This window comes from Tasmannia lanceolata, unplaced genomic scaffold, assembly GCF_043159265.1.
Source record: "Tasmannia lanceolata isolate RefF3 unplaced genomic scaffold, GAP_Taslan_0.1 ptg000037l, whole genome shotgun sequence".
Lineage (NCBI taxonomy): Eukaryota > Viridiplantae > Streptophyta > Magnoliopsida > Canellales > Winteraceae > Tasmannia > Tasmannia lanceolata.
Genome location: NW_027518714.1, coordinates 27499547 through 27525248, shown reverse-complemented (window position 1 = coordinate 27525248; position 25702 = coordinate 27499547). Strand labels below are relative to the sequence as shown.

The 25702-nt window shown below is 39.3% G+C and overlaps 1 protein-coding gene across 2 annotated transcripts in view; it reads left to right on the top strand.

Moving 5' to 3' along the window:
• Nucleotides 1–2186: 2186 nt before the first annotated feature.
• LOC143860646 (FAD-dependent oxidoreductase family protein) overlaps nt 2187–25702 on the top strand; it is an 85877-nt gene continuing 62361 nt past the window's right edge. The window contains exon 1 of one of the 2 annotated variants that reach the window (XM_077371392.1): nt 2187–2590. In XM_077371392.1, the coding sequence (XP_077227507.1) occupies nt 2227–2590 (364 nt within the window). In that variant the 5' untranslated portion in view covers nt 2187–2226. Of the gene's footprint in view, nt 2596–25702 lie in introns of both variants that reach the window. The other variant, XM_077371393.1, reaches the window with a different exon arrangement.

The following is a 25702-nucleotide window of genomic DNA, read 5'->3' as shown; positions in this document are numbered from 1 at the left end:
CAAGCGGAAGTATTTGCTCCAATAAAACATGGTAATCATGAGTCTTCAGGCTAGAAATCTTCCCCTCGCTGACACAGTGGGATATATTTGAAGAGTAGCCATCTGGGACCTTTAAGTCCGTCAGCCATGAACATATATCCTTAGTCTCTTTACTTGACAAAGTATAGCTTGTCGTAGGCAATTTTATCTTTCCATTTGCTTGACGTTGGGGGTGACTCCACTGGTGGCACATAATTCATCATTGGAGCTTGGATAATCCTATGGTGTGGACCATACACTTCATTTTGAAAAATATGAGTGGGGCCTACAATTGGGCCTTAATGATATTTTATGGCCCACACCATAGGATGATCGAAGACATTAAGGCCCAATTGTAGGCCCCACTCATATTTTTCAGAATGAAGATTACCATCTGGGGAGGTCCGTTTGATATACAAAAACTGCTTAACAATAGTCAGACAAGTGGGTAATGTTGGAGTGAATTAGAAAAATCCGGGTAGAGCCAAATCTAAGTGTTGGCTTGCGTGCGAGCGTAAGGGAGGCTTTGTCGACCGCTTTTAACGAACAAATGTAACCAATAATGAAGCTTCTACTCCAGTTGTGAGGCTTTGCCGACTGAGAACACAGGCCTCGCTGCTTGAGCAGGACCAGGTACTCGATTGGGCTGTAGATCTGGTTGGTGTATCATCATCGAAGTCTTCTTATTTTATACACATGCCGTCGATTTAGCGTTGTGTAAGCCCAAGGGTTCCCATGGGTTAATCATTCACCTCACCTTCTTGTTTTGATGCTATCAAACCAAATTGATTAGCATTTATGGACTAATGTGTTGCTTTGAGGTGTTGTATTGTATACAGGAATTTCATGTCATAATTGCCATTACACTACTCTTGTCAACACATGGCTTGTGGATCAAGGATCAAAGGAACCAAGACCTTGCACCTACATTGGAGACATCATCATTTGAAGATGTTCAAGTCAAGAAGCTTGAAGATGAAGATTCCACAAGTTCCTAGCAAGTGTCAAGAAAGACCTTGGAGTTGAACATGCCATAGCCTATATAAGCTATCATTCATCTTGACACACCCCACTTGCACTTTCACTTGCATATCCCTACCTTTTTGCTGCTGCCAAAAGGGGGAGAGTTTTGAGAATTGATTAGGTAGTCCATGGTTATATGCACCTATGCTTTACATTAATTTATTTTACTTGTGCATATAGTGAGGGAGAGCATTACTCCATTGTTTATATCTTATTCATGCTTAATGCCTTATTATCTAGATATCTCCTACCTCCCTAATCAATTTGTTTGTCATCATAAAAAAGGGGAAGAATGTAAGCCCAAGGGTTCCCATGGGTTAATCATTAACCTTACCTTCTTGTTTTGATGCTGGCAAACCAAATTGATTAGCATTTATGGACTAATGTGTTGTTTTGAGGTGTTGTATTATATATAAGAATTTTATGTCATAATCGTCATTACTTTAAGTGCTAATTTGTTTTCAAGTCACTTGCATTACTGGAGTATTTAACTTTTTTTTTTTGATGAGTGAAAGGAGTATTTAACTTTCTTGGAAGCCTGCAAGACAAGAATGCACACATACAACCAATTTAGGATCAATCGATTCGTACGGATAGGATGGGCCAATAAGTTTGATATATAGGTAGGCACCAATCCGTGATGGGGCTAGGCAGTCCCCACTAACTGGATCAAGTGAAAAAACCCATTCGATTCTAACTATTCCCTAGATCAAGGCCTCAAAAGATCAATGGTCAAAACATTAAAATTGCTGAATCTTTTTCTTTCCCAATGCTTGATTGAAGACAAGTATCATCTAATTATGGTGCCACTGGTAGCTTTGAAATTGAATTATGATAAGGTCCATTTATCTTGTCTTTCCTTCACAAGTCGTCAATCCCCCCCTTATCCGATGATCCTAACCCTTCATTCAAGGGTGATGAAAAAGGCCCCATCCATGTTGTCAGATTGGTGTGAATATCAGGTGGGCCTGCCGAAAGGTGGGGCCCACGTAATAGAGCGGCGGTCGCGCCCTCGCCCTAATTTCCCGCTTCCTTCCTTGTCTGCTGTCTCAACTCTCAAGTCCAAAAGGCATTTCCGTAATTTAAATTCTCCAACAGTGGCTTTTAATAAACATTCCAATATAAACACTTGCGCATTATATTTAGCTTCTTACCAAATCATCGCTCGCATCTTCCCTAAAAAAAATGGAGGCGATTTCGCTCTGTTCTCCAAACCGTACAAAAAATAGAAATGAAAATTTTCCTACTTCAAAAACCATATTTTCTCGTCCTTCCTTCGTATCTGGGGTTTGGATAGGATTCCCCGCTTATAGGTCTTCTGAGATTTCATCTTTGAAGGTTAGAAAGCTGGAGTCTGGGCGTTGTTTTTGCATTCACTCGGAAACTACGTCGCTTAATCCGATCGGAATTGAAAAATCGGAATTTGATGTAGTGATAGTTGGTGCTGGAATAATCGGTTTGACGATCGCAAGGCAGTTTCTGCTCGGATCGAATCTCTCAGTCGCCCTTGTTGATGCTGGGGTGCCCTGTTCTGGTGCTACTGGTGCCGGTAAGGTAGCTTTTCTCATTTCAAATTTAGATTTATTTCTCTCTCTCTCTCTCTCTCTATATATATATATATATATATATATAGAGGAAAATGTTAAGCTCACCAAACTTATGTTGAGCTTAAGCGCCCAATCACATGGGTCCCACATTTTCTGTGGTGATCCAAACCATTCATTTGCAAGGCCTTATCATAGATAGGGTGTGTACCAAAAATCAGCTCCATAGGATCATCCTAACCCCTCCATTTGTGGAGGACAAAAATGGGCAGATTTGTGGACAAATAATGTCTGTCCATTTTGACCTCCACAAATGGATGGGTTAGGATGATCCTATGGAGCTGATTTTGGTACACACCCCATCTATGTAAGGGCCTTTCAAATGAATGCTTTGGATCATCCTAACAAAGTAGGCCCCAATGTGATTGGGCGCTTAAGCTCACCATAAGTTTGGTGAGCTTAAGCTCACCTACACTTTCCTCATATATATATATATATATATAAACCTATCTAGTCTGTGGAGAATTGAATTGGTGTAATTCCATGTTGGAATGACAATAGTATACTGGATTATGCCGTGGATTTGTGCAATGTTGATCTGACTATATAGTAATTTTTATGTATTCACGAATGATTTTGTTAGTTTTGGGAAACTAGTTGGAAGTTGTAGTTGTCGTCGAAGATGATGTAAGGCTTTTGTGGTCTTCCGTGTTATCCGGTGAGCCCAAACCAGATCTAGTGAAGAAAGATAAAAAACAAACATACTATTCAAAAAAAAAAGAAGAAAGATAAAACAGCTTGCACCAAGAAAATAAGAACACCCTATTTAATGTGGTTCTGCTAATGGATGCCTGCCACGCCCCGACTCACTGTGTAGATATTGTCCGGTTCTGGGTCATCTACCCTACCTGGTTCTGTTTTCCAGCAGCACTAACCGTGCCCAACCTACTCCGCGGGGCCCGCTCCTTGGAGATGCTGAAAACGCGTCTACACAGGGAGAGGAGAAATCCACATATATAGCCCAGTAACTTTTCCTCCCTTTCCGATGTGAGATCTTTCAATCCTCCCCCTTGCGGCCCAGCGTCCTCGCTGTCACACCGTACTGTGGGAGGTCCCGCTCTGATACCATTATGTCACGCCCCGACCCCACTGTGTAAATATTGTTCGGTTCTAGGTCTCAACCCTACCCAGTTTTGTTTTCCAGCAGTACTAACCGTGCCTGACCCACTTTGCGGGGCCCGCCCCTTGGAGATGCTGAAAACACGTCTACACAGGGAGAGGGGGAGTCCACTTACCCTTTCCGATGTGGGATCTTACAATGCCTATGTCCATGGATGAGATGAGATACTATCTTCCACTATGAGAAACAATAAAACACGATTACAATGTGATTATCTTCCCTTTGTCTTCTTAGCAAGACCATACACAAAATAAGAGAAAGAACTCCCAATTTCTCACCACAAGAGAGAACCAAGAGACCCACCCTCTCTTTCACCTTTTTTCCTCCTCTCACCACTCTCGGTCATGTTTTTTCATCTCTTCATAATTTTTTTAGTAATATCTCATCTAGACTTAGGTCAAAGACCATGGTGTGTCTCTCCTAGTCCAACCAAGATACACAAGACACAACTCACATCCTTCTCTCTTGCTTCGTATGTAAACAAGGAAAAAAGAAGAGAGTCCCACTCCTTGTCAATTTGGCATGGGCCGACTCTACTTGAGTGGTAAACAAGACACAAGAAACCCAACAATATCCACCTTGACTTGTTTTCCAACCACTTGAAGGGTGTCTTTGGTTGCATAAAATCCAGGATGGCTTAGGGATTTTGCTTGGCATATGGGTGCCACGTCAGCAAAATCCCATGTTTGGTTGCTAATAGAGCATTGAAATCCTTGGAGACTTCCGGGATGCGGAATCATTGCATGTTTGTTGATGTGTCACCCTTGTCTCCTCCCTTTAAAATACAAGACAAAAACCACAAACACGTGGAATTTTGCATGGATTTGTTTGGGAATGATGCTTCTTCTCTCTCTCTCTCTTCCCCCTCTCTCTTCTCTCTCTATTGGTAATGACACTCCCTACCACTACTCTACGAGGTTGACAACCAAACACTACTTACCACTATTCTACGAGGTAAGTTCTAGGTAAATCCAATGCTTGTCTCCTCCCTATTGACTGCTTACACCACTACTCTACGAGGTAAATACCTGCAACCGAATAGAGCCGAAGACCTTCATCGATGTCTCCTTCGGTCTGCTATCGTCGCCACCACCATTGGCTTTTGAAATCAGTGTTTAAAAACTCGTTGACTCGACTCAGAACTCGCCCGAGTCGACTCCCTTGTACCTTGGCCGTGTTCCACGTTGCACCACATCCGCATTCCACGTTTTTCCCTACAGAGTCAATAAAAACTTCTTTGACTCTACCGAGTTATGACCGCATGAACCGCGTTCTTAGCCACGTTCACATTGAGTCGACAAGGATTTTTCTTGGCCGCATTCCGAATCATATCTGTGTTTTTAAACACTGATTTTTACATTATTTCTATATATTTTTTGAATTTTTTCATCAACCCATACTGCATGCCACTCCACCAAACATTTTTATTTAAAAGTCCCAAATCCTATAACGTCACAAGTAGATATTAGAGTGTATGCCCTAAAAGCCATTTGTTGTCATATTGAAACTGTTATTTAATGTTTTGTGACATCCATTGGGTACTTATTGGAGTGTGTGATGTGCTTCTTGACACACATTGTCCTTAGATAGCATCGTATGATGGGTCATGCGCATATAGATTATGTGGCAAGGAGATATGACCATAAACAGTTCTTTGCAGACTTAGAATGTTCCTTGTTGGGATTGAGATTGGACATCTCGTACCTGCACACAACCAACATCGATTCTGCTTCCATACACGCATTGGGGTGGCCTATCCCGGTCACTGGGATAGTTGACTCTAAGCAGGTGGAATGGGTGCGATAATTGGATCACGCACTAAACGGATCACTTTACAAAATAGTGTGTGAACAAGGATTTGGATAAGATTATTCTGTCATACAGCACCCTTGGATATGTCCTTAGACCCGAGGGGTCGTTTTGGTCTATGGGCGTGCCTTATGGCTTTGGCCTATCTAATAATGGTCCCTTGTTCGGGATTGCTTGAGGGCAGTGCTGGGTCATCAGGTAAACTCATGGGATCAATATTGATGCCCAACAAGGAATCCTCTGCCTCTCTCTCTCTCTCTCTCGTAGAGGAGAATCCTTTATAGTTTCAATCTCAGCTGGGCCCTTTAAATAATGACTATCCAGTCGGTTTGATAAATTGTGTATCAAAGGTTTTCTGAAAAGCATTGACTGTTTTCAAAAAGTATTTGCAAATGCATTTGCGAGTCCAAGCTGATAGATCGAAAGGTATACCATTGAGTGGGTCCAGGGAATAATTGATGTCGACCCTCCGTAGGACTAAACTAGGTAAATGAAGGATTGGAGGAAGGACATACACATTGGATGTGGTTAGGGTATTTTGATTTAATGGTTTTCTTTAGGGGAATGTCTTGGTGGGGGCCACTTACCTAATGTGATCGTAGTTGAACTACATTGCGTGAGATCGCAGTGGGGCCATTGTGGGTTCTGCAGGATCGACCATTGGATCCATGCAATGATCATACTCACAGCTCGCTAGACCCTTATGGATTGTTGGACAGTCTGGGTTTTGGATTTAATCGTACACGTGGTATGGATTGGATCAATTATATGTGATACATGGAGGATGTGCACCATACATAGGGTGCATACACTTTTGTTTAAAGAGGAGATACACCATTTTATGGTGTGTGCTTGTTTGACTTAACATGTGCTTAATTGACGCTTAAATCCTATTAGATAGGAGTTAAGTGGAATCCTATTGGCGGGTTCAATTCCTATTGGTTGGAATTAAAAGGTGAGAGAGAGAGAGAGAGAGAGAGAGAGAGAGAGAGAGAGAGAGAGAGAGAGATTGAATTGAAAAGAGTTTCTAATTTGTTGGATTCCTACTTGGATTTGGAAACTATTGAAGTTGCAAAAATCATTTTCACTTTATGGGTGTCTGTGTATTTAGAAACAAAGTAAATAAAAGAGTATTATTTATTGTAGTTTCCAAAACAAAAGAGGAAACAAATTCTCTACGTGGAATTCTATAAAAGGGGTAGCGGGTGGACAATTTTGCTAATCACAAAATTTTGGAAAATTTTCATTGTCCAAAAAAGGCCAACTCTCGCTCTTTCCCAATTTCATTTTCAACTTCAAGTTCTTTGGAAGAACAAAATTAAGCCAAAAGGATTTCTGATTTTAGGATTGGATCCCAAGTTCTCTCCTCTTCGTCCTTCATGCGCGCAACGAGAGGAATCACTAATTCGATTTCCTGAGCGGCTCGGGTATGAGAAACGAGGGGCACTTAGCGGGAAGTAGATCATGTAGAGGTTGTCACTACCAGACAATCATCAGTAAAGTTTTTACTGTCCTGGTATTTTAATGCATCACCTTTGTTAATCTAGTAACTATGTTCTTGGTTCGGTTGGTGGAACGAAAAGTTTTTGTTTTTAGCGCAATCTTGCCTCCGCCACGCGTATCGATTCCACCACCTACTTTCAGTAGATCCACCACCTAACGACACAACATCTCCACTACTATGTTGGAACTTATCAAAATAATCACACTTGGAGCAAGCATGGCTAGAACACGCGATTAAGAATTAAAAAATGATCAAATTTAAGGAAAAATACCTGAAAATCTAAGCATTCAGCTGTACAGCATTAAAATAAAATAAAATACTAAAAAGACAAGCTAGGATAATCAAATAAAATTAGAAAAATACTAATAATTTCAAAATGAAGACGGCCTAAAGGCCCTAAATACCAAAACGAAGACGGCCAGATAGACAACCCATTAAATACTAAAACGAAGACGGCCTAAAGGCCCTAAATACCAAATAGAAAATCCAGGACAAATCTGCAACTTACAACGAAATCTGCAACTTACAACGAAAAAGAAAATAAAAACAAAATCAGTTATATTGTCTTCTACGGTTCTACCCGAAATTTGCAACTTAGGGAAAATGAAAAGCATAAGGCATTTTGAGGATCGGCGGTAGCATGAGAGATCAGCCACATAGGATGAAGATAAATTAAATGAATACGAAATCTTTTCCTGAGAAAATACAGAGATTAAAAGAAAAAATTGAAAATAAGAAATATACAACTGCATCTGTATCCGTATCTTTCAAGAAAGTAAAATCAAAATGAAAACATTGCTAAAGTTTGAAAACTGAAAAAGAATAAAAAAAAAAGTAAAAAACAAGTCACAAAAAAACAGAGAAAATACAAAAAAAAAAAAAAAACAGATTTTGGATTATTCATTTAACTCATCGGCTCATCCAAATTGGTTGCAACTTGCAACTTGCAATAGCCATTCTCAGAAATTCCTTATGCGATTGTCCCTAGCAAATCCCATTTTTTGAAGAAATCCATACCTTTCTTCTTCCTTGTTTCTTCTTTTCTTCTACCCGAAAAGTACTGCAAACCCGAAGCGCTCTGATTTTTACAACAAAGAAAAAAACGGATCATTAAACAAAGTTTAGAAATTAGAAGAAAGAAGGTAGAGAGAGACTTAGGGTTCCTGAGAAAATACTTACAAGTTCATCTCTTCTCCCTCTTCTTCTTCTCTTCTTCTTCCTCTTCTTCTTCTCTGTCTCCGTCGAAGTACGGCGGGTTAGGGTTTAAAATTATAAAAAACCTGTCGAAGTACGTCGGAAGGCGGAAGTTGGAGACTTGGAGACTCGGAACAACGCAGATGGAGTCGATTTTGGAAAATGAAAAAAAAACCTAATCTCTTCTTTATATGCGCCATTAGGGTTTATATTTGAAAAGACAGAAATAACTCGATTTTGAGAATTAGTTGGTAAAAATTGTAATTCTAAAAAAATTTAGATCTAAAACTGGAAAAGAAGGAGAATCACGATTCCCTACATTAGAAAAACGATTCCAAGAATTTATGATTCGCGTTTTCTCAAAAAGCGAATCGCAGTTCCAGTTTAAGCAAATTGCGTTTCCCACAAAATTAAAATCGCATTTTATCGATTTTGGGTTCGCGTTTCCGGCGTGAATAAAACCCCGATTCCCTACATGTGGAATCGCGTTTCCGGCGTTTTGGAATCGCGATTCCCCACTGCTTGGAACAAATCCTGCTTCCTTGGTCCTTTTAGCTCTTCCATCTCTGAATATACGCTTCTCTTTTATGGTTCTAAACCAGAAATTGGGAATGGGGTTTCCTCTTGATTTCTTCAACAAGGAAGTAACCAGATTGATCTGCGATCTCTTCTCCTTGAGACTAAACCGTGCCTTCGATTCATGACCAGCAACAAAGGGGAAACCCATAACTCTAGCAGCTGATGTTCTGTTATTGCAAAAAAGGAAGGAGGTAGGCTACAAAATAGGTTTATTTGGGGAGAATAGCAAAGGATTTTGAGGGTGAGGAGAGGAACAATGGGAGGGGATGTATGGACAGATTCTCCATCACAGAAATCCGGACACAACAGTTTTGAGAGAGAGAGAGAGAGAGAGAGAGAGAGAGAGAGAGAGAGAGAGAGAGAGAGAGATCCTTGTGCCTGTCTCCTTCTCATAGTTTTCTCCCCCCTCCATTAGCATATGTAGCAGTGTTGATGGCTTTTGAAGAAACCCTTTCTGCATTTTCCGTAGTCTTGGTTGTGATCCCCTCCTCATGCCTCTTGTGTTGCAAGCCTCTCTCTTATATAAAAGTATGAGAGTCTAGTGTGGTTAGTTTTTTAATAACCCACTGTCTTTTTCACCTTGTCTTTTTTTTTTCTTTAATTTAACAGCTTTGACCACTTTCTTCCCTCAGCCTTATCTCTACCTCCCTTTAATACAGATCAGGCACTTGTAATGGCCTTCCACCACTTTCTTAAATTTCTTTAACTTGAGAAACCACTCGTCATTGGTAGATAGCAATGACGTGTAGCATTGAGATGTCTTCAATGAAGACACGTTTTAGCCTTAGTGGTTATAGAAGAAACCACCCATTTGGCTCTCTTAATATCAAAAGTATTCGTGTGTGCATAATGGTTGATTCTATCTGAAATTATTAAGTGAATACTGAGGTATTTTGTATTAGTGAGATTTTATTTGAACTAAATATTGTACTTTGAAATGACTTTCAAATTAACTTTTATATCTGCTTTGCTTCAAAGGAACCGAATCTAATCACTTTTTGGGCATGCTTATGCCTCATATACGCAATCAGATCTGTCGATTCAAATTGCAACCATAAGCACGATCCTAAACCACAGAAATCACTTTTATCAGGTGATTTTAAGCCCTCGATTAATTATCCTCTCTTTGGTAACACCCATTGTAGATAAATCGTTGATTTTTGTAATTCTTTGTCACATGCAATGTATGTCATGTCCTTGAAATTGACGGTCGCTCGTTTTCAACGATCACCTTAGGTGCTTGCTTGCGCCATGCATTTACAATCCAGATGCGTTGGTCAAAGTAACTATCTTGATTATGATCATAAGCCATTACCCTCATTGGATGATCTTAAGCCCTTGATCGAAATATCAACGGTGTTGTTCACACTTGTATGCTCGTTAATTTCGGCAAGATTCACTTGTGCAGCGTATATATAATCAGACTCACTGGTCCAATTGGTGACCACAAGTACGGCCATAAACTATTGAGATCTCCTTCATCCGATGGTCCTAGGCCCTTGATCGATAAGCCTCTTTTTAGGATTCCGCCCGATAAAAGATACGCTGTTAATTTTGTGATTTTTTATCATATGAAATGAATGTCCATTGATTTAGTTGAAGGCCCGCTTGCATCATGTATATGTGATCCGATCCGTTGATCCCAATGGCGGCCACAAGTATGGCCATGATCCAATGGTAACTTTTGGACCCACTTGCGTGAGGGTACGTGATCAGATCCCTCTGTCGAATGACGACTTTAAGTATTGTAATGAGCTATTGAGATTACCTTCGCGAATGATCGTAGGCCTTTGATTAATGAGCCCCTTTTAGGGTTTTATCAATAAAAGATTAGCCACTGATTTTGTAGTTCTTTATCGCATGAGAAAATTGTGAATAAAGCCTTGTCAGCTCCCTCACGATGTTCTACAAGATCAACGGTCTTGATTGTGCATATATGTCTGCCACATGAAATTAATGGTAGCCATTTTCTAACAAATACTCTTTGGGCTTGCGCAATGTATTTGCTATCAGGTTAGTTCCCACCACGAACAACTAGCCCATGCTACTGACTTTCATCAAGAATATGTTTCTTTATCATCTCAATAGATAGGAGTGATGCTGTAACTTCTAACTTCAAAATATTCCTACTATACAATAGAGTAGTCACTAGGTGAATCCAAAAGCTATTTAAGAAGCATAAGGGACTTGTCTTCTTCCTTCAACTTTTCATCAACTTTAAGGAGCTGATCCACAAGCCTGTTGATCGCAGTCATGTGTTCTGGAAGATTCTCACCTCATTGCATCTTTAACTTGACAACTGCAGCTTCAAATATAATTAGTTGGCAAAGCTTTTCGGTATTTAAAGCTTATCCAACCTCTTTCATAATTTAAGCACTGATTCTTCTTCCATAACGTTGAACATAATGCTATCTGCCAGGCATAGTTGAATTGTGCTAACTGCCTTTGACTCTCTATCTCCTCACTCTGCATCTGTCATCGTCTCTAACTTCCCAACCTTACAAAGGCGTTGTTGAACATGGATTTTTTTTACTCTCATTTGCTACAGGCTAAAACTAGCCTTTCTGTCAAACTTATCGATGCTGGACTTAGTAGAACTTGACTTTATCACGATAATGATATAGGAATTGAGAATAAAAGGAAAAACTCCTCCACATGTAAAAAAAGAAACCTTTTCTCACAGCTTGTGATCTACCACTCGATTCCTTCTCCCTCAAACTACAATCGAGCTTTGTTACCACTTTATTATGTAGTGAGCTGTGAGCCCAAACTAGAAGCAGTAAAGTAGACAAACAAGAATGCACCAAGAAAATAAGAATACAAAATTTATCATGGTTCAGCCAAGATGCTTACATCTATGAGTGATATACAATCTTCCACTATGAGAGCTATAAAGTAGGATTAAAACAGAATTGACCTGAAAGTTATAAAATGTAACCTTTTTCTTTATCTTCTCAAAGAGATCGTACACATCGTCAGGTCCGGGCGAAAAAAAAGGCGACAAAAAAAAGCTCCCTCCCTAGGGCTTCCGCCTAGGGAGGGAGGCAGTTTCTCCCTTTCGTCTCCCTCTCTCTCATCCCCCCTCTCTCTCTCGTCTCCCGCCCTCTCTCTCTCGTCTCTCTCTCTCTCTCTCTCTCTCTCTCTCTCTCGTTCGTCTCCCTCTCCCTCTCTCGCTCGTCCCCCTCTTTCCGTCTCTCTCTCTCTTTGGAATCTCGCCTTCTCGTCTCTCCCCATTGCTGCTTTTTTAGTCCCGCCCTCTTTTTCCCGTCTCTCCCATTGTTGGCAAAACATGAGCCGTGGAGGCCGAATTGGGAACCGTGGAGGCTAGATCTGGAGCATGGCCCTTACGTGGTGGCTAGATCTAGCGCTGTGGAGGCAGGATTTGGGGCTGTGGAGGCTGGCTTGGGAGTCGTGGAGGCCGAATCTGGAGCCATGGAAGCCAGATTTGAAGCCATGGAGGCTGTGAAGCTAGATCTGGAGCCGGGGAAAACTGTGGAGGTTGCCGAAGACCGTGAAAGGCCGTGGAGTGCTGGACCTGGAGCCGTGGAAGGCCAGCTATAGGCGGTGCGAGGTCGTAGAGGCCGTGGATTATCGGATCCGGAGGCCATGTGGGATCTGGGCGGCTGCGGATCGACGGATTTAGCAATGGGGTTGCTGGTTTTGACAGATGGAGGCTGTGGTCTTCGGAATCAAGATCAAGGGTGGCCTGAGGACGGGTGTGATGGCCAGTGGAGGCCGACTCAGGAACCGTGGAGGCCAGGTCTGGAGTATGGCTCTTCTGTTTTGGCTAGATCTAGGGTTGTGGAGGCAGGATCTGGGGTCGTGGAGGTGGGATTGGGAGCCGTGGAGGCCGGATCTGTAGCCATGGAGGCCGTGAAGCTGGATCTGGAGCCGAGGAAAACCGTGGAGGTTGCTCGAGGCTGTGAAAGGCCGTGGGGTGCTGGACCTGGAGCCATGGAAGGCCAGCTATAGCTTGATGACGATGGTGGTGGCTAAGACTCCCCCGACGGAGTTGATTTTTGTGGAGGAGATGTAGAAGGGATTGGAGGATGACCCGCCAGATTTGGTGGTGGTCATGGTTTTAAATTTCGGCCGAAACGTTTCGTTTCGGCCGAAATATTTCGGTTTCGGTGAAAAACGAAACGAAATTCACAGTGAGTCGGAAAAGTACCAAACTTCTCCGAAACGTTTCGGTGAAATTTCAAAAATTTTGGTGAAGTTTCGGAAATTTCGGTGAAACGTTTCGGAAATTTCGGTGAAACGTTTCGGTGAAGTACAAAATTTCGGTGAAATTTCGGTGAAATTTTTACAAGATTTCGTCCGAAATTTCGTACCGAAACTGAAACCGAAACGTTTCGGTTTCGGTGATGACCGAAACCGAAACCGAAACTGAGATTTAAAACCTTGGTGGTGGTACGAGGTGGAGGCCGCCGGAGATCCAACGGTGTTGTTGGGTGGTCGGCTATCGTGCACGGTTAGGGGCGCACAATAGCTCTTGGCCTTCGAGTTGGATTTTTGAAAATCGAATTCGGAATGTGGTGGAGAAGTCTGTGTGACGTGGCAGGTCACGGTCTTGACTTGGTGGGCCCCATAATATGGCATTTCTGTTGGATTCGTTACGATGGAGGCTGTTGGGTAATGTAAGGGGTAGTATGAGGGGTAATGGGCTTTTCTTTTGGGCCAAGGAGAATGCTCCTGGGCAATTTAGTTCAGACTATGTAAATCTGGTGGGACTACTGGTCCCCACTGTAAATTTTGCTAGTATGAATATAATTGTCAATCTTAAAAAGAAAGAGATCATACACAAAACAAGATAAACACTTCTCAATTTCTTGCCACAAGAGAAAGCCAAGAGAAACCCTCTCTCAACACTCTTGGTCATGTTTTCATCTCTCTTCACAAAAGGTATAATAATACCTTATATATACCTAGGTCAAAGAGTTAAGCCTCTCTCTCCTAGTCTAACTAGTATGCACAAGACAACCCCCATCGAACTCCTCTTGTTTCGTATTTATAAAAGGAAAGGAGAAAAGCGCCCAAATCCTAGTCAATTTAGGATCAATGTTACCGGGGTCGCCATCCTGCCTTCCAACCCGCGATCCGTGGTCTCACGATCCCAAATATGGTTCATTGGTGATCTGGATCGCAATAAATGACGACCCGCGGGAGAGAAAGAGAGAGATCTGCATACACTGAGAGAGAGATAGAGAGCTAAAGGAGAGCATAAGTTTATATGGGCATACCTTTTGTATTGTTCTTAGAGGGGAAGGGGTTTACGTTGGCAAGACATCACTAGTTTGGACAGATTTCCCTTCTCTTCATGTTCCTTGCATCGCCGATTTCATTGATTGTTGCATTTTTTGGTACTAGTTGGTTTTCTTAATCTTCTCTTCCTCTTTTTCTTATGGTTTTTAATGGCAACTTTGTCTTCCTCTTTTATTTATATGGGTTTTTTTAATACTTGTATGGAGGTTACGAATAACACGGGTTTTTTAGTGGCAACTTCTCTCTTCTTTCTTTTCGAAAAAATATTTATGGCATATATGAGGTTTTTTTTTGTTTATTAAATGTATGCAATATGGACTATGGAATGATATTCTTTTAAAAATATATGAAATTATGCATATATATATATATACACACACACACACACACAGAGTGTCCCGGAGTGACCCGAATTAGCACACCAAACCTATCTGCGACCCAAAATAATGAACCAACTTAGCCTACCCTCATTGTACCGTGTACTGAGCTACCATTGTACCCGTTATCGTTCATATATCGCATATCAGAATGAACCACGTTCCATGTATCATTGTTTAGGATAGGCCCACTCCACTTGAGTGGGAAACACGACACTTGAAACCCAACATTCCACACGAATTTGTAGTTGATGTTTGTTGAATAATCAAGATGCATTGATCTATTAGAATATGTTGTTCTTAGTTGGGTATCCGATCCTTTTCTTTTTAAAATAGAGAGATTTTTATGACGGATACACCATACACGTTTTGCTCGATACTCACATTTGGAAACCTGTTCTTGTCGGTTTCAAAAGATGTGTTTTTTATGTTACACGATGATTTTTATATGCAAAACCACTACACAAAACTACACTATGGGAATGTCCAAATTTACATAATTTTTGTACCAATTTGGCTTTTCTCTTCCGAGAACAGCAACATGGACTCACATTTCAACAGATTTTGTCTTACTCATTTAATTCATCCGAGTTGGCTGTTCTCCCTTGCAAAAGCCAGCTGCAAAATGGCTTTCCGTGAAATTGCCTAGCAAATCGCTTATTTTTATCATGGCAATTGAGTGGTGCCATTTTCAAAATATAGTAGGATTTGTATCACATTCTTTTCAATTATAATTGACTGATACATTCATTATCACAACATATAAGTTCTTCTTCCCCATCCAACATCACCAAAATGACCCTCAAGTGTTTTATGATATTATTTATCTTCCCATTATTCTACCGAAAATCACACCTGAACCTAATTTGATTGTTGCCAAAGATGGCACTGGGGAACATCACTATTGTTTCAGAAGTCATGCTAAGGTATCGTGCTCCATTGGTCCGAGACACACCATATACATCAAGGCTAGAGTCTACCATGAGAATGTCTTAGTCGGCGAAGATAAAATCAATGTAACTTTTACGGGCGATGGGATTGGAAAAATGATTATATCAGACAACCAAAGTAACACAACCCGTTTCAGGACTTTCGAATCATCGATTGTAGGTAAGTTCTAATTTTCTGTATATTTTTTTAGCACGAATGGGACCCCTTGACGGTTAAAACTTGCAAGGGCGCCCTTCAGTTTATCATTTTTTGCCAGTTTCAAAATATGGCTTTGGTGTATTATTTAAGTAGTTTTAGTTTCTATCTAAAAAAACTCTATACTACTAATCGACAATTTAATAATATTAAGCCAGAAAAAGGTTTCACTTTTCAATTTTTTCTTTTCTTTTTTTGAATGGTTCCCACTGAGTTTAACTTCCACGGCTTAGTTGGACACTGACTTGCACCATCCCGTTATCCTTCCATCATCGGGAGTGGGAAGTGGTTGCTGCTTTGTGAAACTAGCCTGGCGTGGTTTTGTAAGCCCAAGGGTCTACTCTCCTATCTTGTTTTGATGATTCTAAACATAATTGATTATGCTCTTGAATACTAATCAATTTGCCTTGAAGTGTTGTGTTAAGATAGGTTGATCATTGAAGAAACTAACACTTCACATGGTCATGTTTGAAGATGTACCAAACAAGAGTCAAAGGAAATTGCCAAATAAATACTTTGTGTCTTTCACCAGCTTATCTATAAAGTATATACATATCATCCTTGTTTGGTAGTATCTGCATGAATGAGATGTCAAACGTTAATCTTAAAAATCACTCAATTGGTACTCTTAGCCTTCTTAGTTCTCTAAGATGGAGAGGTACCTTCACCTTAATTAAAATACTTAACAATTTGACAATATGTCAACATCTCGATCATGAACAGTATATGTGCATTACTTGGCTATATATTTAATACCATAAGCATTGATTTAGGGGGAGTACCTAACTTAATCTTCTTTCACTCCTAAACTGCTATACATTTTTAGTTCGCCCTTTCTGTCGATGGCAAAATGGGGAGAAGTTTGAAATTGATTATCTATTCAATTGCCTATATGCACCATATGCTTTTAATTGTTATCATTTATTACTGTGCATATATTGAGGGGGAGTTCCTGCATTCACTTGCCTATCATGTCACTCCATACACACCTCATAATCAATTTTGTTTGTCATAATAAAAAAGGGGGAGATTGTAAGCCTAAGGGTTTACTCTCCGATCTTGTTTTGATGATTCTAAACATAATTGATTATGCTCTTGAATACTAATCAATTTGCCTTGAAGTGTTGTGTTAAGATAGGTTGATCATTGAAGAAACCAACACTCCACATGGTCATGCTTGAAGATGTACCAAACAAGAGTCAAATGAGCTAAGTGGAGCTCACACTATCTCTCAAGCAAGCATACACAAAATGGAAGACCAATTGAAGACCAAGGCTAAAGAGAAGTTGAGGACTACTAGAATTCAATGTACATCTTTTCTCTTTAGATTTCTAAGTCAAGGCAAAGTTTTTTTAAAATAGTTTTCAAAAAACACTTAAGAACTAAAATGGTTAAGTGAATGGTTATGTGGTGGACCAACATGCTGAGACCCTCATAAACATTCCAAATTATCATAGGAATTGAGTTCCAAAAGCCCAAAATCAGATAAGCAATAAAAACACAAAAATCTGTTTATTTTAGGCTTCTCGGAGCTCCGAGCTCGGAACTCCGAGAAATGGTCCAGTAGTATTTTTCAACTTCTGGCCATTTTCTCGGAACTCCTAGAAATGGTCCAGTAGAATTTTTCTTCTTCTGGCCGTTCTCTCGGAATTCCGAGAATTTGTCTCGGAACTCCGACAATTTCTCGGAGCTTCGAGAATGGTTCTCGGAACTCCGAGAACGTCGCGATAGCTTAGAAAAGAGCCGTTGGGATTTAAATTAAAATTTGGTTTTTGATATCAACACCCCCAAACGGTCATATTTTCTTGAGAAGCTATATATACACATTCAAGAGGATTATTTTCCCCTCTTGAATATTTGGAAAAACCTCCTTAAGCATTCAAACAAACTTGCAACCCATTTGAGCTTAAGAATTTGTTTTCTCCCCAAACTTGCCTTGCACTTGCAAATCAATTGAGTTTGGTTTAGGCTTTCACTTGCAACCTACTTTGGAGAGCATTCAAGGGGACTACATCGTGCATCAAGCTTTCAAGAGAAGCCAAGCATTTCATCTTCTTATCTTGTAAAGGTGGCTAGGGTATCCTATCTTAATACCCTAGGGAGTATCACTTAGAACTCGGCGAAGAAGGAGAGTCGGTGTAAAGGTGTCAAGGGCATCCTCATTTAATATCCCTTGGAAGTGTAATCGCCTCGGAGCCGGACATCGTGGAGGTCTCACAATAGTGGAAATCCTTAAGGACGATCTTAAGAAGAGTGGAGTAGGGCTTTGCCCGAACCACTATACATCGGTGTGTTCTTTCTTTGTCTTGCACTTTCATTCTTGTTTTTGGTTTGGCAATTCATTTTGTTTTAATCTTAATTGCACTAACCAAAATCTAATCAAGTGAAGAAAAATTAAATTAGGTTTAATAATTATCATAAAAAATGGTATAAATTAGTGTTTAAACCAATTCACCCCCCCTCTTGTTTATTTCAGGTTTCCTCCTCTCTAAGACAACACGACTCAAGCCTTCGTGCGAGTCAACATAGGTCAAATTTTTCTTGTCTTAAAAATCAATATCTTGTCTTTCAAAAATAATTTCCTTTTAATATGACCATTGATCCTACATAAGAAAGGAGAGACTGAAGAGGATGTTAACCACATAATAAGAGCTGGTTGGTTGAAGTGGAAGCATGCTTCAGGAGTTTTGTGCGACCGTAAAATACCTACCAAGTTGAAGGGGAAGTTTTATAGGACAGCTGTAAGGCCAGCCATGCTGTACGGCTCAGAATGCTGGGCCACCAAGAAGCAGCATGTGCATAAGATGAGTGTAGCAGAGATGCGAATGCTTAGATGGATGTGTGGCCACACAAGGTTTGATAGAATTAAAAATGAAGACATCCGTAAAAAGGTGGGGGTGGCACCAATTAAGAAGTTGAGAGAGCACCGCTTAAGATGGTTTGGGCATATCCAACGTAGGCCTTTGGATGCTCCAGTGAGAAGAAGTGACTCGTGCCAAGTTGATGGAGTAAAAAGAGGTTGGGGCAGACCGAAAACAACTTGGGTAGAAACAGTGAGGAAAGACTTAATGGCTGGGAACATAACAAAGAATATGACCTTGGATAGGAGAGAATGGAAGAACATGATCTATGCAGACGAACCCAACTAGTGTCAGGATTAGACTTAGTCAATTTGAGCCGAGTAGATTCTTTCACCTTCTTCATGAAAATTTTCTAAAGGATTAATTAGCCGTCCCCAACTAATTTGGGACAAAGGCTCAGTTGAGTTGAGTTGAGTATGACCATTGATATTGGCACTGGTGTGTTTTAATAATTGCACAAACTCATCTTGTCTTTTCCTTTAGTGCAATTATCAATACATTGTGCTGAAATCATTTTGCTATAGAAAATAATAGATTTCTAATAACTAATTGGGAGATATTTTATTAATTAAAGACTTTTGGCAAAAATACTTTTTCTAAAAGAACAGTACACTTTATTGTTTACTCATTTCGGTAATTTTAAGCATGAACAATGCTAAAAATGTCACTTTTATGCACTTCATAGAAGACACCTAATGGGCCCAACTCCTGCTTCGTTTTTTGGACCAGATCGATTGATATGAACGGTAACCGAACAATAACCATTTGTCTGCCCAATAGCCATTAAGAATACATATAATCAGATGATTTTAAGCCCTAGATCCATCGAGCCCTGTCAAGGGTTTGGTAGCCTTTTATCTTATCCATGTCATGTTCGATTGAGATGAAACCGACATCATGTGAGTCATGTCATGAGGTTCTACAAAATCAATGGTCTTGATTTCAGATACGTGCCCACAATATCCAAAAATTGCCTTGCACTATTTATCATAAAAATGACTATGCATATGGTTCTCTTTAAGCAATTTAGATAAATGATCTCATCTATGTTCCATAATAGCACATGGGCTTAAAATCTCGTCACCTGCACTACACAGACAGAACGTGATCAGAAATGTCAACCGTTAGATATCACCATATGAGATCAACGATAAGATTCACACATGCCAGTGGAAAGTGGCCCCGGGAGATCATTAGATCACATGATAATAAATTACCACCTATTATCATGTACTAACACTGTTTTATATTTTTGTTAAGCATAACAAGAAGATGGTTTCTGACACGAGATATAACATTCGAGAATACAGCCGGGTCACCAAATGAGGAAGCAATTGCATTGATGTGTGAGGCCAACTATTCAGTATTTTATAGGTGTAGTTTATAAGGTTACAAGGATACCCTCTATGTTAGAGATATATATCAGTTTTACAGAGAGAGTGACATTTACGGGACCATAAACTTTATCTTTGGAGATGCAACAATAGTTTTTCAAAGGTGCAATATTTATGTTAGGATGCCCCTTCCTGGTAGTGTAAATACTATAACTACCCAAGAAAGAATGTACCCCTAAAAAATAGTGGGATATCAATCCAAAACTGTACAATAACGGGGGCAAGCGATTTAGAGTCGAGCACTAGCAAAGAAGGATTAGAAATCAGCCGCTTCCCTTCTGGACTCAAGTCAGCAAAAAGAAGACTGAACTTAATAGGTAGATTAGGAATTCGGGCTTTTGTGCTGAATCAGTTGGAGAAGCAATGGGAACACTGGCATTGGCATAATAGGTCTTCACCCGCACATTAATGACGAGTAGGTTTTCATTAGTCTCAACACCTCTGTGGTTACCTCTGGCTCATAGTCTCTAACTAAGGGTTGGTGTAAAATCGGTCGCTCTCGTTGTTGTATAGTTTTGGATTGATATCCCACTATTTTTTGGGTGTACATTCTTCCTTAGGAATTATAATATTTACACTACCAGGAAGGAGCATCCTAAAATAAATATTGCGCCTTTGAAAAACCACTGTGGGATCTCCAAAGATAAAGTCTATGGTCCCGTAAATGTCACTCTGTAAAACTGATATATATCTCTAACATAGAGGGTATCCTTGTAACCTATAAAACTACACTTATAAAATACTGAATAGTTGGCCTTGCACATCCATGCAACTGCTTGCCCGTTTGCCGGCACAATTGTATTATCGAATGTTATATCTCGTGTCATAAACCATTATCCTGTTATGCCTAACAAAAGTATAAAACACAGTGTTAGTACATGATAATACGAGGTAAATTGTTATCATGTGATCTAATAATCTCCCAGGTCCACTTTCCACAGGCAGGTGTGAATCTCATCGTTGATCGCGGATGGTGATATTCAATGGTTGAAATTTCCTATCATGTTTTGTCTTGTGTAGTGCAGGTGATGAGATTTTAAGCCCATGAGCTGTTATGGAACATATATGATATACTTTCTCTTATTTGCTTAGAGAGAATGGCTATGTAGAAAGTAATTTTTTCATAAATAGTGCAAATGCAATTTTTTGGTTCTGTGGGCTTGTATATGAAATCAAGACCATTGATTTTGTAGAACCTCATGACATGACCACATCTCAATCGAACATAACATGTGTAAGTTAAAAGGATACTAAATTCAAAGGCTTAGATTTTGTTTGAGGAGCTCTTTATAGGGCTCAATGGATCAAGGGCTTAAAATCATCCGATCAATTGTATTCTTAATGGCTATTGGCAGCAAATGGTTAACGTTCAGATCAATTGATTTGGTCACATAAACGAGGCAACAGTGGGGCCCACTAGGTGTCTTCTATGAAATACATTAAAGTGACATTTTTTTTAGCATTGTTTGTGCTTAAATTTACCAAAATGAGTAAACAGTAAAGTGTAATGTTTTTTTAGAATAAGTATTTTTGCCAAACAGTCTCTAACTAATAAAATATATTTGAATTAGTCATTGGAAATATGTTATTTTCTATAGGGAAATGATATCAACACGACCATGTTTTGATAATTGTACTAACTATTGATGTTGACACTTCAATGTATTGATAATTGCACAAACTCAGATTGTCTTTTATTATGTAAATAGTTGTCAAGGTTATTGCACTTCCCAAAAGCCCTCAAAAGCTAATTAAAATGGAAAAGACAAGATGAGTTAGTGTATGACAGTGCTAATATCAATGGTCATATTAAAAGGAAATTATTTTTGAAAGACAAGATACTGATTTTTAAGATAAGGCAAATTTGACTCATGTTGACTTGGGCGAAGGCTTGAGTGATGTGTTGTCTTAGAGCGGAGGAAACCGCATCACGATTGTTTCATAGAGCAGCGACCACTTCCCACTCCCGATGATGGAATGATAATGGGATGTCGACCACTTCCTACCGCCGATGATGGAATGATAATGAGATGATGCAACTCGGTGCCTGACTCAGCTGTGGAAGCTAAACTCAGTGGGACCTCTATTTTACTAACCATTCAAAAAAAAGACGCGAAAATTTGAAAAACAAAGCCTTTTCTGGCTTAATATTACGAAATTGTTGATTAGTACTGTAAAGTTTTTTAGACAGAAACTAAAACTGCCTAAACAATACACCAAAACCATATTTTGAAACTGGCAAAGAATGATAAATTGAAGAGCGCCCTTGCAAGTTTTCACCATCAAGGGCGTCCATTTTGTGCTAAAACAAAATGCACAGAAAATTAAAACTTGCCTACCATCGCTGATTCGAAGGTCTTGAAATGGGTTCCATTGCTTTGGTTGCCCGAGATAGTCGTTTTTAATCATTTTTCCAATCCCATCACCCATAAAAGTTACATTGATTTTATCTTTGCCGACTAAGACATTCTCATGGTAGACTCTACCCTTGATGTATAAAGTGTATCTCTGGCCATTGAAGCTCAATACCTTGGCGATGGCTTTTGAAACGGTGTTGAAGTTCCTCGTGTCATCTTTGGCAACAATCAAATCAGGTTCGGGCGTATTTTTGGCAGAATAATGGGAAGATAAATAATATCATAAAACATTTGAGGGCCATTTTGGTGATGTTGGATGGAGAAGAACAACTGATATGTTGTGTTGACTGATGATGAATGCATTAGTCAATTTATAATTGAAAAGAAGTAAAACACATCCTACTGTGTTTTGATAATTACACCCTTCAGTTGCCATGATAAAAATAAGAGATTTGCTAGATAATTTTGCAGAAAGCAATTTTGCAGATGGATTTTGCAAGGGAGAACAACCAACTCAGATGAATTAAATGGGCAGGACAAAATCTATTGGAAAGTGATTTCATGTTGCTGTTGTCAGAAGAGAAGAGCCAAATTAGTGTAGAAATTATATAAATTTGGACATTTTGAATTTTACATTCCTATCTTAAGTGATATACAATTACTCAAATTAAATACTCCCGGGTAATTCATCATTTAAGAGTCCTTTCTCCAAGTGTTATGATGGAGAAAGACAGTTAGGTGCAAGTTAGGTTTTAAATTTCAGTTTTGGTTTTGGTTTCGGTCGGCATGGATACAAAGACATTTCGGGTTTCAGTGGAAATCTTGTAAAATCACGGAAACCTATGAAAACATATGCAAATGATGAAATTTTAAGATGAAACTATGGGAAATGGTAAAATAAGCACAAATACATACATCGAAACCTTCAAGGTTTTAATTTTTGGTTTCAGTTTCGGTCACCATGGAAATGAAAACGTTTTGGTTTCGGTGGAAATTTATGAGGAAATCTTGTAAAATCATGGAACGTATGAAAACATATGCAAATGATAATATTTAAAGATGAAACTTCACTAAAGGCTAGAATAAGCAAAACTACGCACTTAAAAATCATCATATAATTAGCCAACCATTTATGATGGTTTCAAAACATCAAACACGTACTGACATGCAGTATCGCTCATGCCAAACAATTTAGTGCCTCCCAAATTTCACTTGTAATTAACATGCACCACATTTTGCATTCACTTCGTATAAACAACGGTAAGGCTGCTCCATTGTGACCTGGTGGTCCAGTTGTGTTGCAAGGATTCAGATTTGTGTGTAGGATCCTACACTGATTCGAGGTGTCAGATTCGGCAAACCCCCAAAAGTAGGATTTAGATTCGGTAATATCTAAATAAAATAACATCTTAAAAATTAAAATTTGGATTCGGATTCAATAATTTCTAAAGAAAATCTTAAAAATTAAAAATAATAAATTTAGGGAAATGATTTCAGCGCTACCCTGTTTTGATAATGATGCGCGACACAACTTGTCGTTTAGTGTTTAAAAGCTTGTAAGAGCTTTTTGAGAACTGTCATATTCTTCTGACAGCACTTTAAATACAAAACGTCAAGATCCTTCGTGCATCATTATCAAAACATGGTAGCACTGAAATCATTTCCCTAAATTTATATATATCTATGTTAGTATATATATTCATGAAAAAATTGAGGTTGGAGGGTCGAGGCGTTAAGAGTTTTTATTAAGAGAGTCGAAGGAGGAAGGGGGTCGAGGCACTATGGTCTTTATTAAAAGAGTATGGCTTGTGCTTTCATATAAAAAAAGTTAAGAAGAAAACACACTTGAAGGGAAAATATTTAGGATTCATATTTTAAAAGAGACAATAATGAGTCGGATTCGCCTGAAAAAGGAGGATTTGTTCGGGACACGGCTAAGACAAGAATCCGGGTGTGTCCCACTCGAATCCAAGTCTGATTCGGGTGCGGGGACGTGTCGACACGGATTCGGCATAGGAGGGCAAAGAATCCATGCAACACAGGGTCACGGGTTCGAGTCCTGGAAATAGCCTCTCTGCAAAGCAGGGGTAAGGCTGCATACATCGAGCCCTCCCCAGACCCCGCAATGGCGGAGCCTCGTGCACTGGGCCGCCCTTTTTTTAATACGAATATAGTATACGACTATTACGCTTACAATTTTGGTTTATGCATTTTGGTCATTTCGGTTTCAGTTTATGTGCGGATGGAAACATAAATATTTCAGTCATTTCGGGTGTGTTTCGGTGGAAATTTAAACCATGGAAACCATCACTTAAGCAAGAAAGTTATTCATAATGGCTTAATCACATCGAACACCTAGTGACATGTGTGTCACACATGTCGAGAATAGTAAAGTCAATAAAGAAGTAGAATATAATGAAGAAAGTACACTGACCAATCTCCCCTCCATGGACCCCAACTCTCTGTCAATACGACTTGGAGTTAGTAGGTATTATTAGTCCCATACTGATCTCACATCCGATACTTTGCTTTGCATTCTGCCTGCCAAGTATCATTTTCTACATTAGTGAAATGAAATGCAATGTAAAATGACTTGCAAAAAAACATTTCTCCTTTCCGTGCTTAGTCAGGGACTCATCATTTGTATGTTACTAAGGTTTTGAAATTTGAAATTCCCACGTCTCTTAACATTGAATAAAAAGTAAGCCTAACTTCGATTCTACCAAGATTGGCCCATAAAGCATGTTTACAAAGATTACAAATCTTAAATGTTTTTCTGCCTTTGCAATTGTTATGAGCACCACTATTTGCGTCATTTACATTCAAATGGAAATATATTTATAAATGCAACCAATCAAAGGCTGAAAATAGAGCCTTAGTAAAAACTGAAAATGTTCCAAGCAGAACATGGCCTTAGTAAAAACCAATCAAACAAATACTTTAAGGAAAAAAATTCTAACTTTTTACGGTTTTCCAAAACAGGATATTTCAGAAAATATTCCAAACTTTTTAGGGTCTTTCTAGAAAAATTCATCGAAAAGCAGGAAAAATTTTGTTTCTTTGATTTGCAGTAGTTTTTCGATTTACTCTAAATTATGGCAGGATTTTTTTTTGTTTTGAGAAAATATCGCTTTCTACGTTGTAATTTATAATATCTTTCCATTTTTTTGTCATTTCGACCATTTCGGTTGAATTTCGAGAATTATGGAAATAATGAAGTGGAACGAAACCATTGAGATTTCATTTCGGTGGGATGGAAATGACCACATTTCGGTCATTTCATGTTGGTTTCGATGGAAATTTAAAACCATGTGTGCAAGGGGTGATTTGTCAGCTAGGAATCGGGATAGAGTTGTCTAAGGAAAAAAAGAAAAATAAACTTGTAACTGCTGAAAGCAGTATAAAAATTGGTGATACTTGAAGTTTCTTTGATTTTTTAATGAAAATGTTA